Below are 21,720 nucleotides of genomic sequence, written 5' to 3'. Positions count from 1 at the left end.
TATGATTAACCGACTAATTCCATCCGTTCGCAAGACCAGCCTCAAGTTAAGAGGCGAAAAAGCCGCTCACCCAAACAACAGAAAAAGCTTCAGCATTAGCACTGCAGGTTATTCGCTCGGTAAATATCACCCGGATTTACGTCTGTGCGCAACTGTATTACTCGGTGAAAGCACGATAAAAAAAAAAAAATATGTAGTGAATAATTTATTCTGTCGTAGTCCACATACTATTTTTATACAACCAAAAAAGTTTACATCAACTTCAAGGAAGTAATTATCGTCGATTAAAGTGAGAATCTCGAAGTTAATAAAAATACGCAATTATGTCCAATCCGTAGTTTTTACATTATTTCGACGTCCATCGTGATAATAATGCATAAGAAACAATTTCGGATAGAGATCCTATTCATGGATCATTCCGTACCAAGACCCTTTTTGCGAGTTTCTTATTACGTTCCATGGAACCAAGTTGGTTCTGGGACTTTGTTTCCATATTTTCATTTCACGTATTTTGCGATATAAATTTATAAATTTCAATGATTTCTCGTGCGAATTCTATGCCGAGTGTGATTTCGAAAGTAAAAAATTGAAATTCTTAATATAACGTTCGAGAAAACGATGCAAAATAAAAATCTGTAGAAGATATTGAATTGGTACGGAAGGCCACTTACACTCGCATCAAAGTACGAACTGCAGGATTAAGTTTTCAGTGAACAAAAAGGGCGGATTTTGCGTAATTGCAACGAACTAGTTGAATCAAGAATTAGAAGACCTTTTCCCACGACACAGATTTCCGTTTGAACGAACCATTTTCTCGAGCGTGTTCTCAAAGGAAGGGATTAATAATTACTAGTTGAAGTACAGTTTCATCGACGCATACGCGTGCAATAAAAAATTAATTTCGTAACTTTTACCATGTTTACAAATTTTCAGCTCACAACAAACTGCCATTTTTTAAGCGTGCATGCGTTATTTTGTGAAAAAGTAAAGAAACACAATAAACAAATTCTCTCCGTGAAACGCACCCTCGTTTTGACGCGATTCGTCGTGTGGTATACAAATAAAACAATCATTTGATTGAAAATAAAGTTTCTAATTTCAAATATTATTAAAACAGACTTAGACGTATAAAATAACGGTACAAAACGAAAACCGTGGGCTGCATGCAATAGATAATTAATTATTTTAATGACAATAAAATTGATTAACTAATAGCTTACGGATAAATTGAGAAAAGAGCTCAATAAGATAGCTCAATTGGACAGGGACCTCGACATATAATCGAACAATCTGGGTTCGAGCTTCAGACAAACGAATAATATTGCATTGTCATCCAGTTCGGAGCAATGTTTAAAGTTTCGAGTATCTAACTCATCGAGAAGTTAATTTAAAATCGATTGCGAAATTCCAACCGAATAGTCAAACAAACAGAAAAGAAAGTGAATTAATAAAAATGTTTTAATAATAATAATATAATAGTACAGATGAATACAAAGTATTGTAACGAAAATCCCTGTCTGCAATCGAGAAGGCAATGCTCGAAAGCGTCCAGTGTTACAAATGGGCCGGTTAATACGAGCCGAAAAACTCGGCTCACTGAAACGTAATATAGGCATTTCCTAACCAAGTGCAGAAAGTTCAATTTTCCGTACCCAAGAAATCTAATTTTCTTAGTTAGAAAAAACGGTAAGCCCAACACGTGCGGGAATCATCTATTTTGCGCACTAGTGGCGCACAATTTACTGTTTTAGGAGGATTAGGAAAAAAAAAAAATTCCTTTCGCAACGATATTTTAGCCACTAGGAGGTATTTGTGAATATGCCCTGAATCTCGTACGGGAGATTGCTATTAAATTCTGATCAATATCGATACCGTGGTAGGTGAGCTCCGCACACGCCTCAAGATGTGTGTGACAGCGTGGCATGGCGGTAGGTGAAAAGTATACCCCAGAGTAAATCAACCAGAGCAAATCGCATGTATCCCCCCACTTCGCTCGGATAATGGACTGCTCTTCGGGCGGTGGGATTATGGGTGCTATAGGCACACGGTGGGTAATCGCTACCAGATTTTCACAACTGACAAGCAATTTCATCCACCGTATAAATATCAGCCTATAATACATCGCGTATATTTTTGCAACCCTGCTGAAAGCCTGTCATGGTCGAGAATTATTATCTACTTGTATTCTTCATCTTTTATGTTGGTATGATAGTCGGCTCGAAGCCGAAAGTCCGTACCAATTAATGAACTTCACTTATATGTATACACGTAACACCCGTACCTTCTGAATGGGTAATTTTTATCATTTGTCTCGTAATAATAGCCTTAAAGTATATTTTGCGCTATGTTCGATCTTTTTTTCTCTCACGCCGTAAAGTTACCTGTACTCACACTTGGTGAGGAATTTTAATAATGTAATCCTACTCGCAGTAAAAGGCGAGTTCATCTTGAAAGCGAAATGTAGTGAGGCGCTTTGTTTTTGTGCAGGTCGTTTAGAGTTAAGGCCCCGACTGGTATCGTATTTATCACAGTCACATTTTTTGGGAAAGAGTTTTTTTATCTGATAATAAATTTTATTCTTCATGTTTTTTTTTTTTCTCAGCGAGGTATCTTCTTTTCCGATACTTTCACCCAAAGAACGATAAAACTCGAGACTTTTCTGCTTTACATAACGTCCAAGCATATGATGGAATTAGACGTTGATATCAATTGTTTTTTCATCTCCAACTGTTTTATCATGTTTTTTTTGCTCCTGGAAAAATTCTAAATGACATCATAATTTAAAATTTCATGCAAATTTTTGACTTTGCGTTACATTTTCACTTCTTTATAAGTTTAGAACGTCTTCACGGCAAAAAAAAGTCTCGCTACAACTATATAATTCTGTTCCTTAGATACCTTACCGTTTACTAAAGACGAATAGCCACGTCAATCTATAAAAATAAACGATGAAACGAAAAATACATTACGGCACAAGCTGAACAACACTTATCCCTATAATCCATTGCTAGGTAAAAAGTGAACGGCATTTCTTGTAGATCGAGTTTCGTGTTAAATTTCGTATTTCTTATACGGCCTTATTTGAGTTTTTCTTATATTAACAGCAGTCTGCTACTTGTGATCCAACAACTATTTCAATTATTTTATGACACTTTGATGCGTTTGAACGTGTATTTTCTTGGGATTTTTTGTTCGTCAATAGGCAGCAGACGGTATTTTCTATGAAGACTATTTATTGCAGATTTTTACACCGTAGTGACAATCGCATGTTTTCTGGCAAATACGCGCCTTGTTAAGTAAAATTGTACCGACGATATACTTTCAACTTTACGACAACCAACTGTTTTAAACCAGGAAAATGTGCCTATGCGTTGAACGTTATACTGCCAGTAAATATATTATGTAAAACGTGGTTTATGATGTTTGATCAGCAAACGTCGACCATACGCGTTCGCTATTGAGCAAAAAATCGATATTTGCCTCCCAAGATAATCGGTTTTCTTGACATAGCGGATCCTTTAAATACATACTGGACGCTAAACTCCATGCAGCAATGATTCATAGCATAAGAATATGCGCAAAACAGCTGCTTGATTTTATCGAAAATCATAGAGTGAAATATCGAAACCCAAGCCCTGCCGAAAATTCATTTCGTGCAGAATAACATCCACTTCAGCGATGATCGATTATTATTATTATGGCAAGCCATTACACCCCTGGTACCGGAATAACGATTTGGGGAGGAAAACGGCGCGGGGCAATAATTTCGAGAACTGTCGAGTGTCATCTCTGTCAGCCTCATGCGGTCTGGGGTATATGAAGAGCGTTCAGGACGTTGTTGGTTGTCCAGCCATGACATCAAGTGCCAATAACAGTTTGTCGTGGATATCGAACGTGGCGCGGTGCGGAGCATATCACTGTCCAACGGGCATCGAGAACATTGAATATATTCAATTCGATTCATTTCAGCCCACAGAAAATTGACCCTGAATGAATCAGGACCAGGGTATTTTGATAGACCATTTTTTTGAAACTATTTCTGCACAGCCAAGCCGTTGGAGATGAGTTGCGAGAATTCTAAAAGCCATTTTGAAAGTTCCTTGCAAATTACTTTTGTTTCTAAGACTATTGAATGGACGTTTTCCGTAGTGCAGTTTTCTTGTTCTTCTGTATTCGTTGTTGTTGTTCCGTCCGCTTTTATTGGTTTCTTTAACCGCCCTTGAATCTACTGTTCATAGTTCTTGATCTGAGATTTTTTCAACTTTGAATTTGAGTATCTTTAATACCTGTTTTCAAGTGGTCATGTGTAGAATATTAACGAAGACTACTGTAATTTCAATCTTACAGCAGATGTTGAGAGCATAATTTTAGAAGTGGGTTGGATCAGTGTTACAATACCGAGAGCATTACGCATATGTTACGAGTACTCGTTGTCCTGTAATCTCTCGAGAACCCCCTGAAATTTTCTGAGTATCCTCTAAAAGTCTTCATAAATATTTCAACGTAAAGGAAAGAAGACACCGCTCTTGTCGTACACTTTTTACATCGGTTTTTACACCAGAACACATAACGTTTCGTGTGTAAGAAAAATGTTTCAATATACGTACAAGTAATTTGGATTTGTTAACGGTTAAAAGAACCATTCGCCATTCTAAGATCTTAAAAAATAAATCGAATAGCGAGCACTTTCCTATTTAAACGGTATAAATCGGAGATTATTTGAAATGCATGAAAAATAGAAAAGGACATTTTCCATTTTACCTGCGTATTGAGAATGAAACCATTTCAAATATCAGCCCACCCTGAAGGGCTAGTAAAATTAAATCTGCACGCGAAGCTCAATGAAGTCGAGATTAAAATCTCAGCCAATGGTGCACGCCGGAATCTCTTACGTTCCAAGACGTCTAATGTCTGGGGTTGAACGTCGCCTCGACCCCGAGTCACCCCTCGGTATCTCACGCCTCGCGCATCTGCTCTACACACACTTGACCGCCCTTGAATCGCAGGCGTTCGGCTGGCTGAATAGCCGGTGGAACCCTCCTCGATTTCCGCTCGAGGTAATATAATTTCTCCACGGTTTCCTGTTTCATTTGGCGTGTCCTTCCAGGAACAATGTGAACGCCGTTCCGAGATAAAAGTTATTACAGATTTCGGTATAATCTGTGGATGCTGTGGCGATTTGGCCAACCTGCGTCTTTCACGCAGGTTGACTAGTGCCGTTCGCGGTACGTGGCTGTAGAGCTTCCCGACATCGGTGGGAAAAGCCAATTTACATCCACATCCTGTTTCATGAAAACTTGAAAGCCCCTTGGTATATTTTGCGACTTGCGAAGTGTTACTTTTATCAGCGAAAAAACTGTTTACGAGTTCGTCGGTACAGCGTAACAAGCATATCCAAGATATTGCCCCGCGAACCACCGACGAAACGGGAAACACATAGGTGGCAATTAAACTGGCTATATGACATGAAAAAGACACCCCAGCTACACCCAACGGTGATAACCGCGTCCCATTTTTCCCAAATCTCCAGCCATAAGGCATAAAATAAAGAGCCGAGTAGAGCAGAAAAGTGGAAGACCTCTCCAGAGCCGGGGGGATAAAACAAAAAAGTAATGGGGAGAATGCCTGAGGCCATTAATAGTCTATCAGGCAGATATCTGGAGCAAGCCGGCTGGATATTGTCCGCATTTGCTTTTCAAATAGTCGGCTTCCCGATTTTCATAATTCAATTTGGGCCTCTTTATGTTTCGCACGTTGGATGCTGGGGCTGAATTATCGTTTACAATATTGTCTGGATCGACTCCATATCGAATAAAAACGCGCTGCAACGTCGATTGTGAGGCGTAATCAGTTTGGCGATTTGATAATTTTGGGTAAGATCGAGGCCAATTGAATAGATGATTAATTTGAACCATTAGTTACAGCACAAGTACGGATGTACGTGGTACAACGTTGCGCGATTCGTTTGCAAGTATCGAACCAGTCTTTTTCCGAATCAGCTATTTTCGTCCGGACTCGAATAGAGCTTCGTGACGGACGTTCGAATCAGCGAATATGGAGTCACTCCGGGATCACAATGAATAACCCTGCGTTCATCGGTCAGCTATCAACCGCAGATTCCAATAAAAGTAGAATCGAAAAAGGCAAATGGGAAATGAAAAAGGAGCCACTTTTCTTTCTCCGATCGGTTTCTCGTCTTTTTTCAACGTTTAACGTAGACGGCAGATTAACTGGTGGAAATGAATTTTGTGCTCATTCGTAAAGTAGCTTAACAACGTTCATGTCGATATAACGCGCGTGGTATGACAGAGTCTGCAGAACGTACAAGGGTGGAATTTATCAAAGAGGATCGCGTCCCGCCTGTATATTGGCGGTTTCTCTACATAATTCAAATAAAAATCCACTCCGACTTTATTACATGCCATCAATCATGCCAAACAGGGTAAACATATTTACGTCTAACTATGCAATCACTTTTTCTACTGGAGTTATACCATCGTCAGACTCCGAGGTATGGCGCATTGCACTCGAGCTTCCTGGCAGTAATGATCAGCCACAGGTTAGTCGAGACTGTGCCTCGACGATTAACATCGATTTACGTGAACTTCGTTCTATTTTGTCTTCGTCAAGCCAACTTTATGATCATATATTCGTAATGTATATTTTAGACCGATCATGACGCGTTAAGGATGGGAATCGTTCATCATGATCAGTGTCCGAGTCTATTCTAACGAGCGATCATGCAACTGAACTGGAAATGTCCTAAGATATGATGGGCTGATTGATACGAGATCACACTGAAAAATAGCATAACGTGTAGCAAGTAGGTAAACTCGGTCTATTAGGGTCTAGTGCAAGTTAGCAATATGAGTCGTAAGTGATCCGAAAATGAATATTGCAAGCACGCGAGGCGAAAAGACCGTTGCTTCCTTGTTGCACACAATTCTTTACATAACAATGGTATGTTACGCGTTTGTTCACGAAGCACGAAATTGAGGTTAGGGTCGCGTAATGTCAGATTTTTTCGCGACAGCGCATTCGCAGATTCACTCGACCGTCATAGAAACGGGTACTTTGTGTACGGCAAGCACGCATGGAAAAGCCCGCAAGCCATGCTCGTGTCGTATAAAAGAAATTGCTCTTATAGAAACCTATGAAGTATTTTTCGTACGAGAAATGTACAAAGTCAACCGTATTCAGCACAGATGTGAAACGTATTTTATTTGAGTGATTCAAACTCATTTGAACAAAAAAAAAAAAAAGAAAAGAAAACGAAAAATTTACTTTGTGACTCGCTGGTTTCTATTACTTAAAATTAGGTATGTGTGTCATTTACAATTGTGTTCTGCTGTACAATTATACATGCAATTAACAATACCTTACAGGTATCGCAGCTGCTGATAGGATACAAAAGGGTTAACGTTATTCGACTCGCGTTCTGAATTATTCCCGAAACTTCTTTATCACATTATCGATGGCTGTGTATGTCAGTTCATACTAAGTGCAGTACAAAAGTAAATAAGTAGTTGATTTGGCTAACGAAATATTTACAAATGGAATTATTTCAATTTTTTCGTTTTGTTATTCAAATAGAAAAATGTTCACTTCCTAAACCAAGAAAAACTGCGTCGACTGAGCCCAGAATCAATAAATTCCGTTGATCCACTCTCGAGACATTTCATAATTTTTTTTCCTTGATGTGGTTGATTAATGGACTCGAAAACTACTACTGATTATTTCAAGTATTTAATCACAGACACGCACTCACGCACACACAGACGTCCATTCAAAAATGGTCAGCGACGATTCTCTAGATCCTGACAAGGGGCTAGTCACTCCCGAGTATAGTCGCTTCTTACTTTAGGTAGTTACCTTATTTAACTTGTTTTGCTCATCTATTCAAAGTATTCGTCAATACTCGGCGATACTCGCGGCGACGAATCGTCATTACCAGTTTGGATGAGTTGAAACTTGGTATTAAGCTTTCTGTCGCTTGTAACGAGTCTGACCATAAATTTATCTCACTTCATCCATATCTGACTTCCTAGTCGTCTACCCGGCCTTACAACTGTCTCTGAGGCTACTTTCGCAGCGAGAAAGTTCACCGCCTAGTGGCCGTTTATAGCACTAGAGTACTGATGCTTACTTAAATGTATTCGCTACTTGTTTCAACGCATACTTATTGTATTTGAAGAAGCTAATTGTTTCTACAAACGAACATGTGACTTGGAGGAACAATACATAAACTTTATATGAAATAATATTTAGTTCACTCAATTTTACAAACACATCAAAAGGTTCGCTCGAACGCGACAAGGAAGACTTTCATTGAATCGAGGGATTCGCTCGACTAAATCATTTTGACAAACTATCTAAATCGAAATCGTTGAACTGAAGTCATTGTATTTGGAAAAAATAAGTGATACTAGATTGGAATGAACGGACTCCAACAAAATCTATTTTATTAGTTCAAGAATGCCTCTCCCTCCGTGTATAGTTGTAGTAATTTAGTTTCTCGTCGCCGAACTATCACTTGTTTTGGTTAACTTGCAGTAGTTACCGTATAAATAAACATGCTGGAGCTTTACGACGCCTAGATGCAGAAAAGAGTATCCACTGAAATTCGTATAGGGCATTAAAGGCCATCGACGGTCAATTCAACAAATATCGCAAACTCGTTCGAGGCCCCACCTCGCAGAACGAATGGACTCTTAGAGTGCTGCAGAGACCATGAGAGAGCAACTCGTTCCTAAAGATGCGGAGTATCCGCCCGGAACAGGGACAGGATGCGGCCGAACAGTGTTTCACCCATGGGACTCCTTTCGGCTGGAGCTGGTGGTCACGTGAATATTTTAGAGTCTGGATGGTGACCTGCAGACACTCGACCCCCGTCTTTCGCTTCCGCGGGCGTTTCCGTCACCCGTCACCCTCTCCTAAACACTATCAAACTCCGAATGTCAGTGTATGGGTGCACATGAGACCGACTCCAACTTTACATTTCACAGACTTCGGGGAAAATACCCTACGACAGGTTACACTGTGCTTCCTCTCTTTATCTATTTCGATTCGCATCCGATTCCAAACTACAGATGTACATTTATGCCTCAGGTATGGGCCTTTTTCTCCGCATTCAAGATCCAGTTCAAATTTCATTGACCTTTAGCTGGTACCTTGGGGTGGTTCGTGACCTGAGGGTTTTTAAGCGTGATTTTCGTGACTTGAAAGTTTCTGCCTTTTAAAAAGTGTTTTAGTACCTTAAAATTAAAAATTATTGTTACGAGTTTTTTGATCCGGTAAAACACACTTGAGTGAATACTCCAACAAGAAAACATTCGAGTTAAAATATTAAGTTGCTTCCGTGCATGACCCCAAGGTGACAGTAATGTTATACCAGATAAAGGTGCCAGTTAAAGGTTAAGGAAGATTTTGTCGGAAAAACGATGAAGGATAATTTTATAGAACTACAAGCTTCTGTATTCGGCTCACGGATATCCTTTGATCGGGCTCGAGAAATTATCAATTTTGAATGTAACACAATAGCCTAGCTTTCACTAGTGTCAAGTGAAATTTAAGGACAACTTGAATTGCAAGTGAGTTTCCAATTCTGATGAAAACCGACGAAGTACACAATTCCTCGTTTTCTTAATCACTTTCAAGCAATCAGGTAGACATTCAGAAAATTATTCAGTGAAAAACGTTGCAAATGACTCTAAGCATTCTGCAACGTCTGTTAAACTGTATCAGAATGTATTGCACAACGTAGCTTATCAGTACACAAATATAAAAGAAAAATTTGTTCCTTTTACTTCGAAAACGAATCTTTCACAGCCTAACTGAATCTAAGTCAGTGCATATAATGAACTACCAACTTGATTGTAACTGCTAAACAACTGTATGCAATATCTTTACCAACATAACCGAATATTCCAATATATGTATATTATATATATATTTTTTTATATTTTGAGGGTAAGAAAATCATTCTGAAACATGAATTACTATAATTCACGTATATGCAATGGTAAATGAGAATATAACCTAAAATATCATTGTGATAACATCACCAGCAAAAGACATCAGAGATTAAACAATTCTACACACGTAAAGCTTATTGATCAATTAGGAAAGACCGTTACTAATTGTAAGATTCATAATATACGAATGACATTTGACAGGAAAATCTTATGTATTAATCATGATAATTAGAGAGCGTCAAGTATGCGAATGAACTACTATTAAGAACAACGTGGCGTGATAAATACTGAATGCAAATTGATTGGTACTTTAATTGCCGAGCACATTTCTAAACTCTCGGAATAGCTCGGATTTCAATGGCATCGATTGTGCTTTGACTCCGTTTTCCACAGAATATCGACTGATCGATAATTTTTATGCTGAGGAATGTTTAGTCACCTTTCAAATCGTTTATTGGAGTATTAAAAGTTGACAAATACGTTACATATTCGGCTGAAAAATAATGCCAATAAGTTTTTCTCCGGCTGTAAGAATCTCGACGAATCGTCGAACATTCGGTGCAAGGGTTAAAAAGAAACCTTTAATTTCAGTAGACGTTTGAATCATCGGCGAGGGTGTCTAACTTTGCGGTGTAATTTCATAAACTTATCAAATAACTTGCGGAAGAAACGAGGGTAGCTGCGCGATAAAGACGCGGCTTTAAGAAGGAAGAGTTGAGGTGCGGGTCGGAAGGAGGTTTTTACCGAATGACTAATTACTCGATAAAGTGAACCCAATTGAGATTAGCGTAATTCCGTTATCGGCTCTCTCCCATCCCTGTGATTTCGAGTCCAGCCAAGATGCCCGAGGCAGCAAGCAACGATTTTCCACCGCCACAAGAAGCAACTGTTTCCGGTGAAGAGGAGCGTATGCATTCGTAGCTCGCACCTTTAATTTTTGCCCAAGGCGTATGCACACCAATGAAATTTACCCGTCAACCAAAATGAAAATATAAAAATTCTGTTTACGCTACGGCGAGAGAAGCTGCCGCAGAGCTTGCAACCTGTTGCTTTCCAGAGTAACCTAGTTGCGTTTGTGTTAGTAAGGCATACGCCCGTGATTCCAAAGTTTGACTTTGTGCAATCGTGAGCTGGCTCCGAATCATTCCCATGTTATAGGCACTAGAGCGCGGCGAAGAAGATCAATCGGCCAGGAAACACTCCACGGACGAATTGGTTCATCCATAACTCGACTCCAGCTACACTCAACGTTGATCAGGCAGAACCAGTGATATGGATTGATTCTGCTAAAGTTACGACGGTTGGAAAATCATGACGTTCAGGATTTTAACACTTTCAGATGGAAGTTTTAGCTTTTGAACCATCGCTTCAAAAAATATGGCCGCATCTGAAAAAGAGGCACTAGATGGTATTTTTTTGGGAGTACTGCGCGGAGGGAGAGGATTATTTGAATTAAGTGATGTTCGTTTGATTCGACTAAATGCTGTAGTCCAATGCGACGCGAATAGTATTTACTTACTGCAAAGAAAATACTTTTTTCGGACGAAATACTTGTGACAACTTGAACAATCGTGCAAACTATCAAATCATTCTAGATAACAGGGCGTGAATGCCTTACGTTAATGTGAATTTCGTATCAATAAAATGTATGATTGAAATGTCAAAACAATTTGATTGAACGGACCTCGACTGTTTTCTCTGGAAAATATCAAATTGCTGTATCAAAACAAATGAAGCTTGTTTTCAATTAGGTTTTGTTGCGTCAAGAGTTCAATGGTCGAAGCAAGTAATGAAATTTGTGGTTGCAAAAATCTTTTGCACTAGAGTTATTCAAGCGCATATATCATTCATAATTCTGTCGAGTCCAAATTTAATGGGATTTATTCTATGTTCAATGGGTATAACCCGAAAAATTATTGTTGTATACGTAGGAGTATAAATTGAACAGTTGTCAATAGTTTTTGTCTATTTGACGTCAATATAAATTACAATGACTCGAAACTTGGTATTACGCTCTCTTCGTTTGTAATAGGTCTGATGACAACCTTACTTAATGTTATCCGTATCTAACTTCCTAGTCGACTACCCGGTTTTATAACTATCTCTAATACTATTTCCGTAGTGAGAGAGGTCATCACCTAGTGGCCGTTTCTAGTACTAGTATACTGATATTTACGACGAATATTATATTCTCTACTTGTTTCAAAGCATGTGTTTCTTTTACCTTGTAAATAAATTGATGTAACTGATTCAACCAGTTACGCCGAACAAGCTCCGGTTAGATCAACAAATTCTGACATTCAATAGGTGTGAATTTTTTGTTGGCTAGATTTATGTTTTTATCTTACTCGAAGTACCTAATTGTTTCTGTCAACGAACATACGACTTGAGGGAACAATATATAAACTTTAAATGCAATGATATTTAGTTGACTCTATTTCGGAAACACCTCAAAAGTTTCTCTCGAATCACTAATTCACTCGTTCGCGACAAGAAATGCTTTAGATGAATCAATGAATTCGCTTGACTAAATCATTTTGACAAACTAAGTCACCCAAAAATCGCAGTCCTGCTGGGGCGCTGTAGCGCTGTCAGACTGATAAAGTGAATTCCTTATGCACTAAACCTAAACCGTGGTTAATTATCCAGGGCCTGAATTGAACCCTGACTAAATTTCTTTTCGGGAAACTTACAATCTTCATGCAGCCTGAGTTTAGCATTTTATTTTTCCATTCCTCAACATTTATAAATATAAATCATTGCAAATGGAAGAAAAAATTTAGGAACACTTTTTCTGTCATTCATTGGTAGTTGCGGAGCTACAGACCTTGATAAAGCGCTATTCGAATAAAAACTGTATTTATTCAAAAACGTTTCGTTTTTATAGAAAAAACAGTTTCAAGAATAACGGTAAAGTAGAAACACAAGTGTAGTACTGAATCAATGTTGTTCTAACTGGTTACTTCGCCGAAAATAAGCTTCGTTCATGCTTTTGCTCTTAGTCAATCCACGAATGACACTGTTGAGTTTACCTACGACAAACCGCAGCCAATTGTCACTTGTCTTGAGATTCACAAGTCCTCTTCGGTCTATCGTCAAAACTGTTGTTTTCGAACTACTTTTCAACTTTAAACCTTACGAAAACAACCACAGTCCAAATTATAGAACAGACCTACTTGAGCCGTAGCAGACCTTGAAAATCTGCGTAGCGTTTCAAGGTTACGTCGAATTTTTTGAAATCTCGCACCAAAGAGGATCAACAATAATAAATTTTCTTCGCTATTGAACATGAGATCACATTTTCCGCATGAACGGTTTCAATATTTCACAAGAAAAAAAAAAAAAAAATGCATCACCCCAAGTATGTTGTTCCAAATCCGTGCCGACCGATAAGATGTGTGCCTTATTGTTAGTACACGCGGTTCGTTGCACGCGTGTATGGTGAGGCTAATTTTATAACTACCTTGAGAAAATAAAGCAATTTATAATCAAGAGTGCAGATAAAGCAGCCAACGAGGCAAGACTCGCACGCAAGTCAGTCCGAACATGGAGACGCGATAGTAAATTATGCCATGCGAGCTGCGGAGTTGATTTCATAGGCGATGAGCTTTGGAGGCAACTTGTCGAGGCGGAAGTCTAGTCTTACAGGCAATCGAAATTTCACGGATGTATAAAAATGGGAGATGACTCGGTCATCCCATAAGGGTGACGCTAGGTGTATCATTCAATTTTGAGAGGTGAACCATTGCACTCCCGATCTCTATTATTATATGGCGAACGTTCATCTTTTATTTATTTATGATAAACTCATCGGCAAAGTTTTTCCCGTCTTAAAATTCCATATTACTTTCCATCGCAATATCAATATCGATATTGATATCGATATGTGTATGGGGCTCAATGCACTTACCCGTGAGTCGATATGCTTCGGGAATACCAAAGCATTCAAGCTGTTACCGTGGTCCTATCGGTTACCTACCATCACCCCCCTTTTTCAAATATTCGTTTTATTCCATCAACTCCACGTCGCCCATATTGTACACATCCATGCATGAATAGGGGCGCTTTATACGTATTCATTCTCCGGCTTAGATCGATCGATATCTAAGCTCAACGGACGATGATGGTCAATTACCGTAATACGATTTGCCTTGGAACTTCCGCACCTTCTCTCTCTCTCTCTTTTTCTCTCACCATCCTGTCTCCTTTTTTTTTATTCCCGGTGACTTGTTACCCCGAGGGAAACACTTGACTCGAAGTAACTGCCTCACCTCACGACGACAACAAGTAACGCTTCGGTGCTGGGGGAAATCATCCAACGGATGGCATCCGGTGAAAGCATTTTCAAATACTTCCCATTCGTGTGGAGCCTCGGCATCCTCTCAAACTGTAGAGTGAACATGTCAATGGATGAACTGTTCCAACAGACTGATATCCCAGTAAACAACCCCAAGTTCGCTAAAGTTTACTGTAAGACGTTCACACACTGATCGAGTTCGCGATATTGCCTTAATCCGGTGCATGGAGTACATAAAACTTCCAGTCGCAGTGGTTAATGTTTCGACAGTGCAGTAGAATCCTGCAATTTCCCAGGAATACGCTGGTGATGTCGAATTATAAAAGAGGATCGGTATTTACGGGAGAAAACTCTCAACGTGTTCTTAATGGATGATTAGCGTGGAGTAATTATTTTCGAACACATGGGCTTAGAGACGAACCACCGAGCATTGTTAGCGAGACAATGGTCTGGTTGGATATCCAATTGCACCATCCAGCGTCGTTAGTTCGAATTCAATATTTACACCGCAGACATTCTAAAAGCGCAGGCTGTGACATTGTCGAGACATTATCGTGATGTTTAATGGCAGCAGTAAGAATCAAAACCCGGTGAAAGATGTTTTTGTATACTCTACACCATAGTTAAAAAAATGTTAATTTCCGATGGATACACATACATGGGTCGATTTGGTGTGTAATGCCTCATATACACCTAAGATGAAGTAGATCTTTTTACGATTCAAGTAATATGATTTTTTTTCACGCTTAAATATCGAAAAAGCAGTATTGTGGTCAAGCGATTAACAAGTTTTGCCAACCGAAAAACTACTAGATACGCTGAGATATATCTTCCTGATCTTGTACCGCATAAGACTTTCGATCATCTCAGTTTATGGATGATGGGATCAAAAGGACTCTCTTCAGGTTTTTCGCAAAAATTTATCGTTTCGGGAACAAAATTGCTGATCATCCGTAAAAATATCAAGCTGAAGAAATCGAAGTTTGACTTACGTTCGGATAACATTTACAAAATTGAAAATGATGATGGGACTGAAACCATAATCAAAACGAAAATTTCTCTTTGAGAATTCAAGGTTGAACTTTACTTGACATTGACACCTTGGACCAAAGTCAATCGAATACCACAAGTTGATTCGTTATTTAAATCCTTACAACTTTTGTGTGAAATAGTTTTTCTGAAATGCCTTGTTTTCGAGTTACGCGGCAATTCGCAACGCGAAATGAAGAATGAGCGATTTTTACTCTCAAAATTGAAAAGCACTTTTTGAACATTTCTTACGGCTTTATAAGTATGCTAAGATTGACAAATATTGGCGAGTCGTACTTGTTAGCTGCTGCAGGAAATGGCTAAAAAAAAATATACAGGATGAGCTGAAAAAAAACGTGTCTAATTTAACACGTGACTAGAATCTGAATGCGTCTACTGATTTTCAAAAACTTGTTTCAATATTCATTCCATTCATCCTCCAAGCGACTACTCGTATTTGAAAACCGTTTTTCAAGGGTGTGTATTTCAGTAAGGAATGAAGATTTTTCGGCTTTCCGGACGCAGTACGAAAGGTTTGATCTTCTCGTTTTGAGATAAAAAAAAAATAAAAATCCGTTGAAGCCTTCAGATTTTGTTCACGTTTCACATTGGTCCGTTTTTTTTTTTTTTTTTGTTCGCTCTGTATATAGTACAAAGTGGATACTTCTATAAGGCCAAAATGAATTTTTCTTTACGTATAAATTTTAGCGCCACTCATCGGGTCTGAGAATGCATGAGATCCCCCTTCTTCACATATATGTCGTGTAACACAATTGACTGCGCCGGCAACTCCATCATACAAATATACTCCGATACCTACCATGTTATCGAATATAAGGAAAAGTCGTGCCTTTGCAACTGAGAGATAGCGTTAGCAGCAGATATATCCGCCAAATATCCACTCTATCCCATATTCCCTCTTTGCGATATACGAATAATACTACATTCACGGTGCAAACGGTAAAATTTCTCAAACTGTTAAGGCAGGTTGCGAAAGATGATGTTAATTTTATCTTTCGTAATAATTACTGGTTTGCTTGTTTCTGATTGCTAGTTTCCCTCATATTTTATCACAGCACGATTCAAATTGTAGGTCCTTTGTCTCGCAATACAATTTAAACGGAGTAGGATGATTTTTTCTTGTAATTAGTTGGTTGATGGAATTTGCTGAAATATAATTATATATTTAGATATTGAATTTGGGAGATTTGATCACAGGATTACAAATTGCACGTATCAACGGTTGGTTACAGTTTCGGTTCATTATACGTACATGAGATGTTGTTTGCCGAACAGATTATCTGCCGAATTTTGATTCAGGTTTCAAACAGAATGTTCATTTGGTATTTGATTATTAGATAGCGTAGAAACACCATTTGTGGCCACTGCACCATTTTTGGCCACCTTTTATGATGTTACACTTGTTTCTAGTGCTACAAATCTATCCAATTATTGAATTTATTACAAAAGCTTACTCTGTAGATGATATTACTTCGACAATAAACTATTTTAATAGCAATTCTAAAAGTGATCAAAGCTGATTCAACAGATTACATCATTTGTGGCCATGTTCTCATTGACATCAATGAACGACCACAGAAGGTACTAAGGTGGTCGAAAATAGTTGTAGTAGTTTAACAATTGTTGTCGATTTGAAACATTGATGCAAACTGTCTTACGTTAGTTTAGCGAAGCAAGAGTTAGAAAGTGTTTTGGGAAAGTGAACTGGTGAAACGGTGTCACATCTAGGTGATTTTAATTGGTTGGATTGGTCACGGAAATTGCTTCTGGAAAGTAGTAGGGGGTTGGTGAATTTGTTCGTCGTAAAAAATTGGGAAATAAGTGAGTTATATTCTTGTGATTAAACAATACGCAGCCCATTCGCAACCACGTTGCCCAGTCTAGTCACCATCCACATCTGTCGACCAACTGATCGTGAGAGTTGTAAAACGGGAAAAGCCTGAATCGTGAATCACGCGTGTATGAAATTTTTGGATCTTGATTCATTGTCGAAAAAGGTATCTCTTGTTTAATTGGAAACTCCCGAGTGAGCAGATTGTACTGTCAGATGTGTGCTGGCTGCAGCTGTCGGACAGCGCGGTACGGACTGACATGGCTTATAGGGAAATATATTTCACCTCGGAGTCGGGTAGAAAATCCCAGACTCATTGTCAGTGTGTCCGTTTTAAGAATATGACGTGGAATTGAAGATGGGTATTAAAAAAGGCTGTAATTTCCATTTAAAAAGAAAAAAAATCGTTAGAATGTAATTGTCTGCCAAGACAAATGTTTTCTATAGATTTCTTTTTTTTTTTTTCAAATATCAGTAACTACTTTTTATAGTTTACCTCTTCAATACCTTATAGAATATAATCGAAATGTTGAATTATAGAATCTAAATCTATGTTGATATGCGTTACGTTGTTATTTGATGTAAAAGTGTTTCGACGTTTTATGCGAATATGTTGTGTTGATATCAAAATTGTGTGCTGAAACACAAAAATAACCTTCCGAGGTGCAATCCCTAATTTCTGCGGGCATGTATGCGTCAGTTCATTTTTCATCCGAACCGTAACAGGGTTCAAGAATCCGTGCAGGTTTTATTTGAAATGGTAACGATATGCACACACAACTGGCTGTTTCGAGCAGGCAGCTGAGAGGTTTTTGTTTGCCAGTTTTTTGTTCGTGTCAAAGGACCTCCAGCGAGCCGGATAGGGATGTTTGCCCATGAAATTTCATAGTTCCGGCGGGGCATGGAAGCTGAATTCATATGCCTGCCTCATCCACACCTCGATTAACGTATGCGTACCTCAGCACACTTGTACGCACAGTGTATATTTCCGTAAAAAGCTTACCTTGATGTCTGAGCAGAATGATGAAGAGAACGAAGGTGAAATCCATTTTTGAGATGACACTCTTGTGACTTTTTAGCTTTTTCTACGAGCTTTACTTGCTGTCTCTTTAACAACCACGTTAGTCACTCTAGTTTCTGCGAGGGCTGAGCGATTTTCAACTCATTCCACAAGATTACAGAATCCGAAGCACGCACTGCAGTTTGCTTGTGCACGTTTCGTTTAACGGAAAACTGATTATTTCTAAAAATGCATCGATAACATTCGATACCTTCACCGGTACACACACACTTTAATAAAATGGAATCCCTCCTCCGTACAGAGCTTTATACACCGGCCTTTAAACCCTGATTAAATTTCATGACTCGCGGTGATACTTAAGACCCTGTATACAAATTCATATCATCGTTTTTATTGCTGGTACTGTTATTCTCGTAATTGTCATTATCATTATCATAGACAATTATGTTTATTCCGCTTTACTGTTACAATGATAACACTTTGTTGTGCTGTTTCATTAACGCATAATCCAATCCCTGTGCCTGGTACATTCGTCGGATAATGCGATAGGCGGGTGGAAAGCAAGTTATACATCCATCAAACATCGTTATAATTCTCATGTTAAACTAATACGTCGCAGTCGTAATAAAATACCGCATACCGAATGCCTGATTTTTTGACCAAGTAAGCATTCCGGGCTGCGTCGCGTTATGTTTGTTGCGGTAATCGGTATATGTACAAAGCACAGTGAAGGCTATCAAAAGCTTTGACGGTCTACCTGGATCAAGATCGCGGAGTATTCCACTCGCCGTTGCGTTCTCGGAAATCACATTTGCCACGAATGGACGAGGAAGGAAAACAATGGAACACGATAGTAGTAACAGATGTGGAAAATATGAAAAATGGAGTGCGGATTCCAACCAACCATGGACGCGAATTTGTCGTGAATCATGTGGGTGTTTTGAATTTTTTGAAAAAACAAGCCAACTCGCGACTGTGGGAAATTCCGAATGTGGTGAATGAAAGGTATTTTATTACCACCGCATGTGTGTTGGTGGTTTTTGTTTACTTTTTGAAAATTACTTTCTGCTCATCCTCTGCTGGGAATTCGTGGGATTCAATTAATCTAATCATCAAGTTGTTCGTGCAAATACGTTGTGGAATGTTTTTCAATTTGTTAACCTTCCAATTTTCCCACAGCGATTCCGACTACAGGGAAAAAAGTTTTAATCAATTTCACCAAACTTTAAATCCGCGATGATCGATATTTGACGCAAATAAGTCGTAGCCGTTACCGTAACCACATTTGCCGTCAACGTGAACCGAATGGAGGAAGGAATGAAAGGAAATTGAAAATAAAAAAAATTCTACTCCCCAAATAGAGCGGAATTGATCTTTTAAAATATTTTACGGTTCGAAAAGAACGACCGTATTAGAAATCGTTTAAATTCCGGGAATGTATTCTTCTCCGTAACGAATTCCGTATTGCGAGTCCATTTTAAAAATATTTCGACTAATGACTTCGCCGGTGAAATGCAGTTGAAAGCTTCGTGGCTTTTTTACAAGTAATATGATTCCTATTTCGCCTCGGGAAGTCTGCATCTACAGAAGTGCAAAAAAATTAATAAATGAATGAAAAGAGAAGAAACAAAAAAAAAAAAAAATTCAAAAAATCCTTTTCCAATAAGCTACGATAAGAAAAACATTCAATTATAATCGCGGTGTATAATTCGAACTTATGAACAAGGCTGCTTCGCTATAAACGTACAACTCTACACTGCAGTTGCGAATTACTTTGAGAAACAAATTGTTTGATGAACGCGTAATGTAAACATGGTTTAAGGGCTGACTTAAAGATTTAGAGACGATGCAAATTTACATTTCATTCAAACCCAGACGTGGAAGTGCGAGCCGGATTTCACGTACCGAAACCGACATTTGGTCTGAGTATTTCTGGAAGAAGCACTCGGGATTTTCTTAGCCTTAATCTAAAGCAAACAGCGCGATTCGTAAATACCAAAATAAAATAGTAAGTCCGATATCACTCGGCGTTACAAAGCCACCCGCCTCGTCTTGAACGGAAGGCTTGCACGGAGCTCGGAACCACGTGGCTTTGAGTCAAAGCTTTACACCTCGAATTCGGAGAGTTTCTCTTTCAACCGCCGGAACTCAAATGAAAAGTAATCTAATCTCTTCGCGTAGAAAGATTTCCACAATTCCGTGCAGTCTCGTTACTGGTCAAGACACATTTTGAATAATTGACGACGTCGATCCACACTTACAACAGGTACACATTACAAACACTGTAAGTCGAATGAATGAAGCATAAAAAACAAAATTCCGCCGTCGTTGACCCTCTATTATATCGTTATCTATTCACTGACCTCTGATCATCGCATTGAAAATACATACTTCAAACGAAGGTTAGCTGCTGGTCACAAATAATTAGAAAATTACAGTCCTATCGCACATAATACCTGAAATTAGCCGTCGATCGCTACAGAAATTTTTCTTAATTATCTATCGAAAATGTTCGTGGACTAATTACGAACAACGGTTAAATACCAACGATCATACCAATGTGGGATCAAAATTTCTTTGCCGTAGTAGAAATTGAGACCGCATAATTTCCTCGTTTTTGAAATCATTTATCGTACAGTATTTCGTTTATAATCCCATCGTTCGTTCCGGCGATTTAAAAACTTGTCACCCCTAACTTCGACCCCGAATTATTACAGATTAATTTTATTCTTTTAGGTTTCGTGTTTTACTTTGTGTACCACCAAACGAATTCGAAAGTCCGAAATTCACCTGAAACCAAATTCCCGCCACGCGCCTAATTCACGCGATTTTTATTTATTTATTTTCTTCTATCGTATCGATTCTGACAGAATTATTTTCGGCTTTACAAAGGATCGATATCACTTTTAATACGGATATTCGCGACGTTTGAACACTCCGGCACGCGCACGCGACTTTTCAAGCTTTCAAGCTCGATTCGTCCTCCGCGCAACGCTGCAGGTTGTCGACAGGAGCGGCTACTGCCGACTGCGACGCCTGACGCCGCGGCGCCTGCGAAATCCACCTGCGCGCCTGCGTCTTCGTCAATTTCATGCACTTAGTATGCACTTGAGTTATATCCTATTTACTCGCATACCTGCGGCACTCGGGTATGTATGGCGAGTTAAACTCACAGTGCACAAATTGCGGCCGGCAAATTATCTCCAATGACTTTTCACACTGTATACCTACGTCTAAGTTTCGTTTGCCAAAGAATAAATCATTATTATTTGTCGATGTCTTATCGTAGTTATTCAAGGTGACCGCAGCAGAAAAATATCCCGTATTGTCCGCGTCGAGTAAATGCGATTTCTATCTTTTATTGCTTCGCAAAGTTTGGCATACATTCGGAGAAAAAGTGTAAGAAATTTCACGAAAATTCTAAGAGGAACCGGCATGTTTTTATGGTGACTTTTGATATGATTTTACGGTGATAAGAATTGCGATTCGATTTTGATTTCATGATTCAGTAAGAAACATTAATTAATTCATTACTTAGGTTTTGCTA

The 21,720-nt window shown here is 38.8% G+C and overlaps 1 protein-coding gene across 16 annotated transcripts in view; it reads right to left on the bottom strand.

Moving 5' to 3' along the window:
* The window catches only part of LOC124176586, a 101,834-nt gene extending 80,645 nt beyond the window's left edge, over positions 1–21,189 (bottom strand). For 2 of the 16 annotated variants that reach the window (XR_006869415.1, XM_046558069.1), the window contains exons 1-2: positions 20,705–21,189; positions 18,156–18,694 (exon numbers count right to left, since the gene is read on the bottom strand). Coding sequence is in view for 15 of the 16 variants with exons in the window: in XM_046558069.1 (XP_046414025.1) it covers positions 18,156–18,201 (46 nt within the window). In the remaining variant the exon portion in view is untranslated. The other 14 variants (XM_046558075.1, XM_046558079.1, XM_046558071.1 and 11 more) reach the window with 14 other exon arrangements.
* Between the last annotated feature and the right edge of the window lie 531 nt (positions 21,190–21,720).

This window comes from Neodiprion fabricii, chromosome 2 (genome assembly GCF_021155785.1).
Source record: "Neodiprion fabricii isolate iyNeoFabr1 chromosome 2, iyNeoFabr1.1, whole genome shotgun sequence".
Classification (NCBI taxonomy): Eukaryota; Metazoa; Arthropoda; class Insecta; order Hymenoptera; family Diprionidae; genus Neodiprion; species Neodiprion fabricii.
The sequence above is the reverse complement of the archived record's forward strand: the minus strand, read 5'-3'. Positions and strand labels throughout refer to the sequence as shown.